The sequence below is a fragment of the Xenopus tropicalis genome, chromosome 5 (assembly GCF_000004195.4).
Source record: "Xenopus tropicalis strain Nigerian chromosome 5, UCB_Xtro_10.0, whole genome shotgun sequence".
NCBI lineage: Eukaryota > Metazoa > Chordata > Amphibia > Anura > Pipidae > Xenopus > Xenopus tropicalis.
Genome location: NC_030681.2, coordinates 123,914,077 through 123,929,580, shown reverse-complemented (window position 1 = coordinate 123,929,580; position 15,504 = coordinate 123,914,077). Strand labels below are relative to the sequence as shown.

Sequence of the window (15,504 nt, the reverse complement as noted above, 5' to 3'; positions counted from 1 at the left end):
TTGAGCAGGGAACATGGGGTTGCCAGACTAGATAGTTACATCAGCAGTACTGTATGGCTGACTATTGTTTTAAAAAAAACAGTGGAGGGTTAAATTGTGAGACAAAAATGATGGCTCAGCAGAGAAGCAAAGCAACATAAAAATGTTAATTAACTCAATTATCGCTTACGGGGAATAGTCAGACAGAAACAGTTTACATACTGTACGTAAAATAACAGCGGGTAATAAGCAGCACACAGATACAGTCCATTCTAGCTAAGTGGTATAACAATACAGAACAAGACTTTAAAACCAATAAAATATATGTACATTGAATGACAAAACCATTTAAAGGTAATGTCACATTCCATAATTTAACCAAGTTTCACTTCTTGAATATATGGAATATACTGGTCACACCACAATATCAAAATAAGACAACACTGCCATAATGAGCTATAACTGTACTCAGGAGACTCTGTAACATAAAGTTAATTGTAATGAAAATAAAAGGAAAGAAAGCTGCAATAAAATCTTTTGTTATGTTATAGTGCTATTCTGAGACAATTTCAATTGGTCTTCGTTGTTTTTTATTATTTGTGGTTTTGAATGATTTTACTTTTTGTTCAGCAACTCTCCAGTTTGGAATGTCAGCAGTTATCTGGTTGCCAGGGTTCAAATTACCTTAGAAACCAGAGAGTGGTTTGAATGAGACACAGTAATATAAATAGAAGAGGGGATGAACAGGAAGACAAGCAATAAAAAGTAACAATAACAATACAATTGTAGCCTCACAGAGTAGTAGTTTTTTTGTCTGCTGGGGCAGTAACTTACCCACGGGGAAGTACTATCAGACCGGACCCCTCAGATGATGTTCGAGGAAGCCACTTCTGTCTCATTGCATGTGTAGCATCTCTGAAATTGTATTAAATTAAATATATTCTGCTCTGTTCTGGACTAAAAATAACTCCAATTTTAAGAGAGCAGAATGTATGGTCAGTAATTTAGAAAGGCACATTATATGCATTTCTTTATTAAGCCTTTCTTTTATAGGTTTGTGACGGAAATACATGAAATGGAAAATCCCACTGAGTTATTTTGCAGGAAGTGCTGTGCGTTAAAGAAAAATGAAAAGCTATGCATTATTGTTGGGAAAATGGTAAGAACAGCGAGAGAAAAATGAAATATTTTAGATCAAAGCAAATGGAATTGGGTATTATTCAGCATCAAAGCTCACACTACCTAATGGCACAGGAGGCATTGCTATAGTGTGTGCTCCAGGTAACACTATAAGGACACGATGGAACAGAATAATCTGCAAACACATCAGAAATCCAGCGTGGGAATAATAACTTGTATGGGGCGCCAAGCGACTTCTAACACTCACGCGTCCACCTAGCACTGCAAGAATGGCATGAACCTACCAAAGGAATAATTCTATGAAAAATGGTATTTAGAAGCTGAAATAGTGAGGGAAAACACAGTCTGGAACTGATCATAATGGATTGTTTGTTAAACTTGTGTCTATGGGGGAACAGGGTGTTATGGTTGCACTGCCACTGAGAGCAACTGCCACAAAGGTGATCAATGGGTTCCATTAGGATTATTAAAAATGCTGCCCATTTATCCAATGTTACAGTTTAGTTGTGAAGCCAGGGGGCAAATGACCTACATCTTACTAATATGAAATGATTTCATTTTGTTAGGAACTCATAAGTGCTCAGTTTAGCCCACATCCCCAGACACAGCTAGCCTTATGTAAATCCAGTAGGTTTGGTGCCACATGTATTTGGTATTAATTGTAACCCTTACTGTTCCATATTGCTTGGATATAGATCTGACCTACACCATGGCAATTGCTGCACGCATCATAGATACGGCTCTGTAAGGGTCTTTAAAATCTTTCCAACAAATAAAAAGATAAAGAGGCTACACTGTGGAATTAGGGAGTTAGCCACTTGGGGGCACATTTACTAACCCACGAACGGGCCGAATGCGTCCGATTGCGTTTTTTTCGTAATGATCGGTATTTTGCGATTTTTTCGGAAATTATCACGACTTTTTCGTTACCAATACGATTTGCGCGAAAAGTCGCGTTTTTTCCGTAGAGTTAAAACTTGCGCAAAACGTCGCGCCTTTTAAGTTTTAACGCTACGAAAAAGGCGCGACTTTTCGCGCAAGTTTTAACGCTACGAAAAAATCGCCAGATTTTGCGCAACTTTCGGAATGGCTACGAAAAACTTGCGTTTTTTCGCGCAAGTCGTAATGGCTACGAAAAAGTCGCGTTTTTTCGCGCAAAACGTATTGGTAACGAAAAAGTCGCGATAATTTCCGAAAAGTTGTAAAGGCGCCGAAAAAATCGCACAAAATAGGAAAAAGTCGCAAAATGTTTGTTTTCCAATCGGAATTTTTCCAATTCGGATTCGAATTCATGTCTTAGTAAATCAGCCCCTTAGAGACTAAAGCATTGCTAAAGGTAAGCCTCTCAGCCATCCTGTTTCAGCTCTACCAGCCAACCTCCTTCCATCAGGACCCTGATCCCTAGATACAAACAGAAGTTCAGGTTTGCAAAAGCTTAGTAAAGAAGCCTAACCAATCCGACATTTATATCCATTTTATATAAAAGAAATTGCTGTCTGGTTACTGCTTTATTTCAAATTGACCCTTTAGTAAAATAAGGTCTCTTGCTTACACCTACTGTAGGATTCCTACAAAAATATTTTATGGGGCTCTCTGTTCCCATCAGGAAAGGACGGTTAGGATTCTAAGGCCTCTGCCTATCTGCATATTTAGAAACATTTCTAATGGATCGAGCAAGACATTCCGATTGCCAACCATAACAGAAGCCTCTGCATTAGGCCTTGATTTTCATTCCATTTAGCCCAGGAGCGATGCACAGGGTGCCTCCCAAATCCAGTTACTATCAGGAATCAGGAAACTAACTTACATCATTGATTTCTAAGTCTTACAATGCACATTGCTTTGGGATGTAGGAAAATTGAATATGTGCATAAATGGAATCAATGCTTTCCTCTACATTGATTTGTTTCTTTCTTTCCGTTTCCTTTAAATTTGTTTCGGATGAAGTTTCTTAGGAGGTGAAATCTATACTTACAATCCTACAGACTGCAAATCTTTAGTAGGATGGGTGTCGAATCAGCATTGTGCTTGCTGATACTTCCACCACAAAGATTTATATCCATGTCTTTTTAAATATACAGTAGTTATTTCACCTTGGTTTCATAGCTGTGAGACAGGCCAAATATTGTTTAGATATTGGTTATACATTTGCTTTTGCTTAGATTTGCAAGGTTCTATTAAACTTAGTACTGCTCCCTGCTTGCATTTACAGCTTCAGACTTGTATCAGATGCTCCCCGGCTCCCCGGCCAGAACCCACAGCCCACCTGTAGTGCCCTAACCATAAACGTTAAGCCAGAAGTGGCATGACATAGCAGGTCTTTATTGTAGGCATGACAAGACAAAGGAGCCACCAATGAGATTAGAGAGTCAAAGCTCTTGCAGGAACAAAACCCCTTGTTTGCGCTTAGTCCTTACAGGGAGTTACCATAAATCTATGTTAGCACTGATATACAGTATCATGTCCATGAAGCAAAATTCACAAGGCAGATTTTAGTCTTTAATATTAAAAAATATTGGATGGCAATCAAACTCTTCAGAGGTCATTTTAACATTGAACATGGCAGGTTCGAGTGGGATGTGTGAGGCCCACCAGAGCTGCTACCCCAGGGGCCCCCACACCCCCTCAGGGATGCCTGCCTGCTGCTCACCACCACCAGCGCTGTACCTTATACTTTGTTTGGCGCTATTGGGGGAGGGAGAGCCGCAGGGGGAGCGACGGCACAGGAGAAGGAACAGCAGAGCAGCTGGGGATTGGGTATGGGTTGGTGGTGCCCACTGGGTTTTTTTCTGGTGAAACAAAGGGGGCCCATTTATCAACATTCTGATTTTAGGGTTTCTTGAAACCACAAAAAAAACTTGTTTTCACTAAAACCAAGAATGTCTAGTCATTTATTAATAGAAACAAATATAAAAATATAAAAAGCAAGAACAAATTACCTATTCTAAGCACATTTTCAATTGGTCTTCATTATTGAACATACCTGTTATAGTTTTTTAACTATTTGCCTTCTACTTTTTAACTGTTTGCAGCTTTCAAATGGGAGTCACTGACCCCAGCAGGCAAAACTATTGCTCTGTGAGGCTACAATTGTAAGGTTATGGTTACATTTTGTAACTTTCTTTTGAACAAACCCCTTTAAAATGCAGAACAAAATCAAAAAGAACACTAAAACATCAAAAGTTTAGTTCTCTTAAGAATTTGTGTGCGTTACAAATTTAAAAAACCTCTAAGGGCTGTGACACTTGTTGCGGGCGACTAATCACCCCGAAATGCCATCCCACCGGCTAGAATGTAAATTGCCAGCGGGATGGCATACGCGGCACCACGATTTGCCGAAGTTGCGTTAGTCCCCGTGTGTCACAGCCCTAAAACTACAAATAAAATAAAGATTGTTACAATTTGTCTAAGTCAGGTCCCATTAACTTCTAAATGGGCCCCTAAGGGTTGAGTTTCCTTTTTGCCTTGGAAACTGCTGGGCAAATCCAAGTGTTTGTGGCATTTACTGTATATTTAGCTCTGCTCTTTGTAGATAACTCAGCAGGGAAGGAATCAATATGGCTGCATCTCCTGGTGTGCCAACGTCTCCCTTAGTGGCTGCCAAGGGAATTAGGATAATTTGAGTCAGATTAGTTTAGCAGGTTCCCCACCTTTCCTTGATCTGATAACCACCCACTACCACATTTTATAAATAATTTTATATATAATTATAATCATTATCAAAGTCCAAAAAGTGAACCCCAGAGTAATTAATAGGCCCTCTCTTTCATGTGTTTGAGAACAACTATAACATACCCCTCAAGCATTGGTTCCAACTAAAATTACAATTGCCTATCTTGCATCTTGGTACAGATATACCACCCAATAATAATTGTGGCTTGTGAAAAAATATAGACACCTGTCCACTTGTCCAGTGATAAACACTTTTTTTTAACCCAAATTACTTCATTCATCCTTAAAGGGGTTGTTTACCTTTAAATTAACTTTTAATATTTTGTAGACATTGATATTCTGAGACAATTAGCAATTGGTCTTTTATTTTTAGGGTTTTTTGGTTATTTAGCTTTTTGTTCAGCAGCTCTCCATTTGATATTTTAGCAGCTATCTGGTTGCTAGGGTCTTTTTTACCCAAGTAACCAGGCAGTGGTTTCAATGAGAGATGGGAATATGAACAGTAGAGGGCCTGCACAGAAAGATAAAAAAGTAATAAAAGTTAGCAATAATAATAAAAATGTAGCTTTCGGAGCAATCGTTTTCGGCAGCCGGGGGTCAGTGACCCGTATTTGAAAGCTGGAAAGAGGCAGAAGAGAAAGGCAAATGATTCAAAAACTGTAAAAAAATAAATAATGACAACCAATTGCAAAGTTGCTAGGAATAGGGCATTCTATGAACCACCCTTGCAATAGCCATTAGGATATGTCACCTGTTGACAATTCCAGACAAAAAATAAATCTCGACACCCCAAATTTGGGCTGTCACTCAACAACCATGGGTTCCCCTAAATTATAAAAAGATTGACAATGCCACAGTTGAAAGTTCATAGTTCCTATTGTCTATAATGTCATCAATATATGGCAGTTATAAAGAACTGTGGAAAACAAGGCAAGATCTGGAAGAGCAGATATTCTGGCCAAAATGGCTCCCATATGACTATAAAGGAGCTGCAGGAAGGTTTGGCTGATGTTACCTGCCCTATGATGAAGCACTGCTTGCACAAACATCATCTGCGTGGAAGAGGCATCAGGAATAAGCCTTACCTACAACCCCATCTCTAATGCCAATGGCTGAGCTATGTAAAACAGCCTGTAAACAAGCCAGGGGCCCTTTTAAAAACAATTCTTAGGGAGTGATGAAGTAAAATTGTTAACTCTGGCCACAATCTGCCTTTTTTCCAGCAGACTGGATCATGGCTGAAAAAACTAACCAGCAGATGGGGCTATTGCTACACAATTCATTCTCAGTATAGTTGCTTAAATGGGTGGGTCACCTTTATTACAGTTTTGCAAAATAAAGAGGTATGGTCATTTAAATAATATTTGGAAGGAAAACATAATACTAAGCAACTTTCCAACATTAATTTATTTTTAAAAATTAGTGCTTAAAAAGTTATGTGTAAATGTAATTGCTATTGACGAGGAATTTGCTGAACTCCTGGTTGTTACTTTTTAAACAATGTTGCAAAAGCCAGTCTCCTACAGCGAGTCAGGTCTGTCAGTCTGCTGCCTTGTGTTACATTGTTTCAGTCAGAGGCACCAGGGCAGAGAACAGAAAAGGACAAACACTGCTTCTAATAGCAGTTATTTATACAAATAACACAAAAACCATTGCAAATTTTTAATAAATGTATATTTAAGTTGCTCAAAAATTTGTTTTTTTCATTAGGCAAAACCTCAAATCAGGTGTAAGAACAGCACCGGCATGCACTCAACCGACTCCAGGACAGCGGTTGTATAACTTCAAAAGGCTTTATTCACGAATCATAGGTACCTAAACGCTTCAGGTGATCTTTGATCTTTGAATAAAGCCTTTTTTTACAACCGCTGTCCTGGAGTCCGTTGAGTGCATGCCGGTGCTGTTCTGTAGTCTAATCGGATGAGCATTTAGCTTGTTATAAAAAAAAGTTTAAGTTTATAGTTCACCACTGCATAAGTGTACAAGTGAATAGGAACGACTGGGAGCCTCCTGATAAATAAAGTGAAGTGTATTTTATTAGGCAAAAAACTTTAATTAAAAAGAAATGGATAGTTTTCAAAATATCTACCTGTAGTAGTAGTGCTGCATAGATCCTTTGGTCTCTGCTCTCTGCCATAGCCGGGGGGATCGCCAAGACGCTGGCTTACTAAGGGCCTGCCTACATCATTCTGTAACTACCAGGACGGTGGAGGAAGCCATTGACCACTACTGCGCATGCGCCATTCATTGGAATTTCCATTATCTGATTGGCTTACAAGATTCAGCCAATTGGATCAATGAATCACAGAAATGGCACAAGAAGGGGTATGCACAGTGCAGTAGTGAGCGTTGCCTGCAGCTCCCTGAGCTTTGAGTCCTTGGCTGACTGAACGAATATACAGTATGCAGCACTACCTTTGCAGGTAGAAATTTGGAATACAATCCTTTTTTATATGTAATAAAATTACATATGGTGCAATGAGGGTGTGAGCACAAATCTCATCTTGCTATAGTTTATACAGGAGCAGTGGCCGGCTCCATGTTATAGCTCCTGCCCCTCCCAGCTACAGTCAGGTGATCTCAGTGGAGCCAATAGGACTCACCAGACGGGGGATGAACTGACATAGCTGGCCAGCTTGAAGTATATTGCAATATATAAACAAACAACCCCTGTTTCGTTTAGCAAATATTTTTGCCGCCAAGTTGTGGGGTAACTCGGACGCAAAGTGTGCATACATATTTGCAATTTGCATATTTAAAAAGAATTAAGGACATTCACACTGCAAATAAAAATTTCACAATTAGGTCTTGTCCAGCTCTATAAATATAAACACGGGCAGGGCAAATATGTTCACTGTGCAAATAATTCTGCGCTGCACAAAATTTATAAATGATCACCACTGAGTGAGAGTGAGGCTGAGTGACTTTAAGAGACTGACTGAGTGTGTGTGTGGGTTAGAGGCTGAGTGAGTATCACTGAGTGTGAGAGAGAGGCTGAGTGTATATGGGATAGAGGCTGTGTAAGTGTAAAAGGCTGAGTGAGTATCACTGAGTGTGGGATAGAGGCTGAGTGAGTGTAAAAGGCTGAGTGAGTATCACTGAGTGTGGGATAGAGGCTGAGTGAGTGTAAAAGGCTGAGTGAGTATCACTGAGTGTGGGATAGAGGCTGAGTGAGTGTAAAAGGCTGAGTGAGTATCACTGAGTGTGAGAGAGAGGCTGAGTGTATATGGGATAGAGGCTGTGTAAGTGTAAAAGGCTGAGTGAGTATCACTGAGTGTGGGATAGAGGCTGAGTGAGTGTAAAAGGCGGAGTGAGTATCACTGAGTGTGGGATAGAGGCTGAGTGAGTGTAAAAGGCTGAGTGAGTATCACTGAGTGTGAGATAGAGGCTGAGTGAGTGTAAAAGGCTGAATGAGTATCACTCAGTGTGGGATAGAGGCTGAGTGAGCGTAAGAGGCTGAGTGAATGAAACACACACACACACACGCACACAAACTAAAAGCAATCCAATCCAATAGTTTTATTTGAATCGCACCCCAGAGTGGGCGCTGCAGTCTTTAATGCCATACAAATGTTAATTTAGTTTATTTCAATGAACACATGCATGGTGTTACACACAATATAAAAACTGGACACTTTCATCTTAATCAATGTTAAACAAGGCCAGCAACTCCAAAGGGAATTAAAATGGCTTTGGGTGTAACCTTTACTGCAGACTGGAAAATACTCGATACACAGAGGAAATCAATATTTTAGCCAATCAGTGGCGGGGATGGGGTGCATTATAGCAGACATAGCCCTCCTGTAGCTGTTCTGGCTGTCAGCTGAACACCCCTGCTGTAAAGGAACAGTATTGCTCCTAGTGGATTTGATGTGGAAGAACATCCTTTGTATCTGAAATAAATAGGCCAAATATTCTACTCTACTCTGGGGCATGGTTAGCAGGAAATAAAATCTTATAGAATTCTCATTGATTTATGTCAACGGACAATGGTTCTGCAAGAATTTGTCATTTTTATAAGAAAACCCTAAACGAAGGATCGGGTGACATCGCTGCAAGTTTGCCCTACAGCAACCAGACAGCAAACTGAATGGAGTTTGCTGTAAGTCAGACAATAAAACAGTGTCTGATTGGCTGATATTGATAAATGCACTGGGGCACAAATTTCTCTTTGCTGAAAATGCGTCCCAGCACCTGCAAGATTTCTACGTTCAGTGAAAGTATGGAGACTAAAGCAGTAATACTCTCCACTCAGCCAAAACATCCCCTACCACAGAAGCAGCTGGCCTACGGGTTACACCACTTTAATATACAACTGGCTTTCAAAATAACGAGAAATTCTGGGAATAATTACATATATTAAAATGTGGAAACAAAAAAAAATTGGATAAAAAAACCTAACAAAGCCACAAACACTCAGTAGTTAAAAATAACCCCCTTAGCAAGTGTGCCGTCAATCTGCGTTATCAAAACAAAGTTAACGAAAACCATTACAAATACAGTGAAACGTTCTGTTTAAAAAATGATAAGAGTTCACAAAAAAACAGGGCAATGTACAAATATCTAGCACTGGAATCAGGATGCAGGAACGCCTTCCCCTCAAGGCTTGTTAATCTGCCCTGTGAAGAGCACAGCACCTGGGGAGAGAAAGAGGAGAGGGCGAGGTTACAGCCAGATACTTATCGTGACACCATCATCGTATATTACCCTACCTTTAACCCTATCACATATTTACTCATGCAATAAAAAGTCTGCGGCAGCACCACTGATCACCCCAATAGGGAACTGCTCTCCATAGCTCATAATAGGCAGAATAGAGCAGAAGGGCTGGTGGTCGTCATTTTTGGTTACATAACTTCCTTTCCTAAGGCATGTGCATATGAAATCAAGGCTTATACTATCAATTGAGCCTTGAGCTAAAATCTGGAAAAAATAGGGAACTTACGCAGACCATTAGCCAGCAATACATCAAATGTTCAGATATAGTCATCAGATGATGATCTGCCCAGCCCCTCTGACATCCTACAACCCACTGACACCCATTCACAGTCCATTGGCTGCACTCTGTCATACAGTGGTCAAGCCAATGACCAATACCTACCAGCATCCTCTACCCATGAGGTAATGTAATGAACATGTTACGTTTTTTTACTGTTTTAGTCACTCACAACAATCAGAAAGAAGCAATTTCTAGTGAAATGCAAAAAATGGATATTTTGTTCTTGTACATAAGGGCTTTCCACAGCCCACTTCCCTCTGCTCTAGAGCAGCTCTTAGTTTACACAGTACATATGTAAAAGGTAAGTAGCCAAGTTCCATAACTAGTTCTAGCTATAGGCTCTTTCTCACCTGTAGGATTATGTCGGATAAAAAACAAAAATGGCCTGTCCACTGTAAACCAACGGGGCGATGATCTTGCTATCAAAACTGCAGCTGGAGGGAGAGAAAAAATATAAATACTTAGAAATCTGCCTAAATAATTCTCTAAGCAGCCATGTCACCAACACAATGAGTGTTATGCTTACTTGTGGCTCCAGATGCCTTTGTACCATCCTCATTTACTTCTATCTTAGCTTTCTGGAGCAGGTGCGAGACGTGGAGACTCTCTGATCCTGATATTAAAAAGAAGAATGCATGTTATCAACACAAGAGGCGCGCCAGTAAATATCAGCATTACCTCTGTGCATCCTGCCAACCAACCCAGGCAATCCTTTCCCAAACAACTTTTAGCTATTCATGTCCCACTCATCATTTCACAGCCAAACAGAAAGAAACCTGGATTAGTGGAATGTTAAGTAAAGGTCAGTTTGAAAAATGTAAAATCTGGCATTTGTGCAGCAGGAGGGAAGATTAACAGAACAGCGCTGTGTCCTTTCCCTCAAGTAATATCTGGCTGTTAATAGACACAAGGGGGCAGCAGTGTTCATATAATTCAAAAAATGTCTTGGACATGATCATAATAATCAGATAGAAATATGCAGATTAATCACTTTTCAGTGTCAAATGTGGACTTTCTGTGTGTAATGGTGATCCATGGTTGCCAAATCGGCTGTGGAAAATGAACTTTGAGAAATTTAGTTTTTCTACATAATAAATCATTAACAACTACATATGCCAAAAAGTTCAGTGTGCCCCCATCAATGCTGCCAGCTGTGAAAGGAGAGCCAGCGCACAAGTGCTGTCACAGCAGCTTCAATAGGAGCAAGCAAAGGGGCTAGAGAGTTGCTAAGAGCAGAGCACATCCAAAAGCTCCCATATAGTGCAGTAAATAAAGAGAGTTGCTTTCATGTATGGAGCACTGGCACCCTTGCACCCAGCAGTGCTGCACTCTGCACCCGCACAGGGTTATTAAACAAAAACAAAGTGGACTTAGCCCCAAATGTAGATATTCTGTTAACGGGCACTCAAAATGTAGTGAATAGGCCACAGAGACCCTAAAGCTCAGTTTACATATAATGGAATTGTTGCAGTTTTCTTTGTCAAGTATTCAGCTGAATCCAAATATGATAAATGCAGGGATCCCTAAAATCTAACAGATGTGGTTTGCTTTGGAGACCTACTTGTGATCTTTGCAAAGTTGGCTTTTGATACATCAAACATCTCTGTGATACCCAAGTTCCTTAGAGGCTCTTTTAGATCAGCTTCGGCTTCCACACTGAACCTGTGGAGAAGATGCAGAATTATTTTCCATAGCACATTCATAAAAAAAACAGGCTAAAAAAATTGCCAGAATATTTTGGAAACATTTGTGAAAAAGTTATGATCACTTTTTATTGCCTGCAAAAGGGAAATTTCCTGGTACTCATGAGATGGTCCAATAACGTAACACCAGGGGCCCAGGTCACAGGACGCATATGATTTTGCATCCTTCATGGGCTCCCTGTGCCCCAGCTCCCTCCAAGGACCCCCTTAGCATCATACACATATTGAGCAGTATGGCCCATCTACTACCCTGGACAGTGCTGGTTATTACACAGTCACTTACTTTGGTAAGATGAGCTGAACTCTCTTTGGAGTCATAGTCATCCAGCTCTGCAGGGTTTTGGTACTAATGTGGGGGATGATGGCAGACAAAGGCGTGCTCTCTTCTGTGGGCAATGCCACTAGCATGCTAAGGCTTCCTCCATGGTAAGGAAGTTCGATGACATTGTACCAAAGACCATTGGGTGTACTTGCAGAGCCTAAAAAGAGAAAACAAGAGTGGCTTTAATTACAGATCCTTCATGTGATCTTTATAAAAATAACTTCTCCAAATAAACCATAAACCTGATCTTCCTCTGTGTTCCCCAAAACCTGCTTTCAGTGCACTCAGGCTTTGTCTCAGCTGCACCAAACTGCAGGAACTCTTCTGTTTTTGAATTTTTGAGTCATATGTATTCACAAATTCATCAACACATAAAAGCCACAATGGAAAGTAATGCTGAGTTGGAAACATAGAAAAACTAAGAGAAGATCTATTGCTACCTAGTCATTTTGGGAGCAATGCAGATAAGTTTTATGGTTTCAACTAACTGCTAACTATATCAGTTTTCAGACTTATCATCAAAAATGCTTGCAATCTTGGGTTTGCTTGCAATCAGTGTTATTAAGTCATGAACATGGACTGAGGCTGGTTTAGTCAATATCAATAAGAAGACATTATGCCTCATTTATGTAGGGTAGGCACAAGCCCCACAAGTCCCATTAATTTGGCATTCACTTAGTTCTTGCACCTGCAGTGTAGGTGCACTCAGCTCCCTAGTGCTAGTGGCTCCTTTGTAAGTGCGCCTGTAACATTTTTATCCCCTTTGTTTGTGCCTTCTACAAGTATTAGGTTTGGCACCGGGGCTTGTACATATATTCACACTGTGCAAAGAAGAAGTGGCTTCCAAGATGAACCACAAGAGGGGGTAACTAGGGGCTTTGAGCCTTAGTACAAACATTAACTCATTTTTTGGTTAAACATTTAGTTGCACTTTAGATGTAAATTTGATGCAGCCATGAGGGAAACAAGTCATTGAATTAAGAATAATGTACTGAGCAGAACTGGACCAAAATGCTCAAGGGGGTTATTTAAGTTTTTCATGTTTATACCCACACTGGCTGAACCAAGTTAAATTATTCATCTTTCTATGAAGTATTAACTCCATATTTGCCTGCCGCTCATCATGTGCTCATGAACATCAGAAATGATTTGGCAGGATCTGTACAAATTCTAAACTGATTACTAGCCAAACCATGATAATCAGTAGTGCATCGCTGCTCTTACCACTTCTGAACAGCGACAGCTGGGCTAACATAGGCACTTGATAGTCTTTTCCGTCTGGTCCATGAAAGGTGCGTTTCTTTGTGTTTTCTGGCTGGAAGCGAGATTTCCAGAGTCCCTTGAAATACAGAGCATTAACCAGTACCAGCCGTGTAACAGAACTGTCCAATAGTTCTGGTGAGATCAGTCCTTCTATCATCCCTAAAACATAATTGTAAATAATGTCACTCAGCTTGTAAATCTCATTATATATCCGTAACTGCTGGAGAGGTGCAAAGGTCTGGGACTACATGATAGGATTATATACACATACATACAGACACAGAAACTTATTGTGGCAAAAGGCAGCTCTAAATACCTAGGGACTGACTACATATATTCCTTTGCTACTAGTGAAGTTCATAATCTTTTATATGGAAAAGAGAAAAGAGTCTTAACAGCACAGGGGTGGGTGTCTATTTGTTGAGAGCATGTACAATTTAACAGAGTTTCCGGCAGACTGAAAGGGAGAGAGATGGCAGTCTGGGTGGCTATTTACTAGTAGGTCCCAGTGGTCAAGGTGGGATAGAATAAAGGCATAAATTAGTTTATTTTAGTAATTTTTTGAAAGAATGGGGCAGACCTTGGCTATACTACAAAGGAAAAATCCCCACTGTTGCCAGTGGTATTAATAAGAATAGATAAGCAAAGGGAAGGGGCAAACACTACTTAAATGCAGTTTCAAGTCAACAAGGTTAAAAAAGCAGGATATCAAAAATGTGTAGCACAGCCAATCAGTTCAGTTACTGATTTATCCAGCTAGGAGACAGTTAAAATGTGTGTTTGAATTCGAGGAACAGTGAGGGTTGTCTAAACATATCTGGATATAATCCGCACACAATGAATATTTAAAGCCAAATGAATGGATTGCACTTTCTAAAAAGAAAAACAGCAGAGGCCCGAATATAGAATGCACCCCCGCACCCCCACCCACTGAGAAACTGAAGAAGGAGAATGGTTAGTGGGAGAAAGAAGTATCCGTTATAAAGTTTAGAGTACTAGGATGCACCTTGTTTGCTCATAACTACTAAATGGAGAACGTGCATTAGAAGGGAATGATTAACAGTACAACATGCAGTGGATAATAATAAATCCTGAAGTAGCTAGGGAAGAACTGAATATACAACCACCACAAATGGTGGGCCAACACCTTGATGAAGTACTCTCTAAAATCATAACCCTTTCTGCATTTGGCAGGGATCCATTCCGTATCCGACATGCTCTCCTTGTCACCTTTTCTGTCCCACGTCCACCCGTCATGCCCAGAATACTAGCACCACTTACCTCTCTTAATTCCATTCTTTCCTCCCTTAATCCTGCCTCTGATTATGATTTGCTTATCATTACCTATAACTTCACTCTACCAAGCTGCTATTGACTCCCATGTCCTCTCATACCCCCAGACCAGCCATGGTTAAATAACTCATCAATATCAATAATCAATATTTAGACACAATTCTTGCAATATTGTACTTGATCTGCAGAGAGTAGTGAAAGTCCTACAGAAAAGCTGTCTTACCTCACTATAAATTTCTCCTGAACACCTGATTATTATTGTATAATATAGTATACATATAGAATTTCAATGCTTGGTTTCCAATATTGTTATTACAGCTATCATCAATAGCATCAGCTATCTCCCCCTTTCTTAGGCCTTTCCCAGACATTAACTATCTCAATCAAACATCTGAAGTCTCTTGGTTTTTCTTGCCCTCTCCACTCATAACCTTATCATAACCACTGTGTGTCTTTACAATAGCTAATGCAGTTCAGTATAGAGAAGGGCAATCATAATAGCAGTGTGGTCAATTTAGATAATTTTTTTTCTGTGCCCTTTGCTTTGATTTACCTATTAATAATATTGGCATTGATTCAATATGGCAACTTGCATCTAACAAATGAAAAGCGGTTTCCTTATACTAGTTACTTAAGGCAAAACTGTTTCTCTGAATATAATATACATAGTAGCCCATTCCGGTATTTATGCAGGGCTTATAAATACTCACCATTAGTCTGATTTTTCACCCACTGGTTAATAATGGAAGCAGCTGTGTTCTTCTCCTGAAAGTCAACACTTCTGACATCACTGTGAAAGACATCTTTATTCTTGTAGACAAAGGAGCTCTCCATTTTGAACACACTGCTGGCAAACACTCCATTTGCACTCGTCACAATATCTTTATTCTTCTTTGCAACGATGGCCCGGTTAATTTTCTTTAGGCTTTTGGCAACCTCTTAAAAAAAACACAGAGAACCAATTATACATTTACGTAACGTTTAGCCATAAATAATAAATGATACAGGTGCACCAAGCAAGATCTGTTGTTTACTAGTCATGCCACTGCCATCAACACCAGTAGTACTATGAGCTCTCTCCTTTCTGCCAACTTACTCCAAAGCAGAGACTGTATTTTGGTATTGTGAGACTG

General features: G+C 39.9%; 1 protein-coding gene across 2 annotated transcripts in view; it reads right to left on the bottom strand.

The window, feature by feature from the left end:
• Window positions 1-8,286: 8,286 nt before the first annotated feature.
• The window catches only part of serpine2 (serpin peptidase inhibitor, clade E (nexin, plasminogen activator inhibitor type 1), member 2), a 33,848-nt gene continuing 26,630 nt past the window's right edge, over window positions 8,287-15,504 (bottom strand). For both annotated transcript variants that reach the window (NM_203600.2, XM_031901596.1), the window contains 7 exon segments: window positions 8,287-9,428; window positions 10,141-10,224; window positions 10,317-10,403; window positions 11,352-11,452; window positions 11,777-11,972; window positions 13,040-13,237; window positions 15,082-15,309. In NM_203600.2, coding sequence (NP_988931.2) covers window positions 9,391-9,428; window positions 10,141-10,224; window positions 10,317-10,403; window positions 11,352-11,452; window positions 11,777-11,972; window positions 13,040-13,237; window positions 15,082-15,309 — 932 coding nt within the window. In that variant the 3' untranslated portion in view covers window positions 8,287-9,390.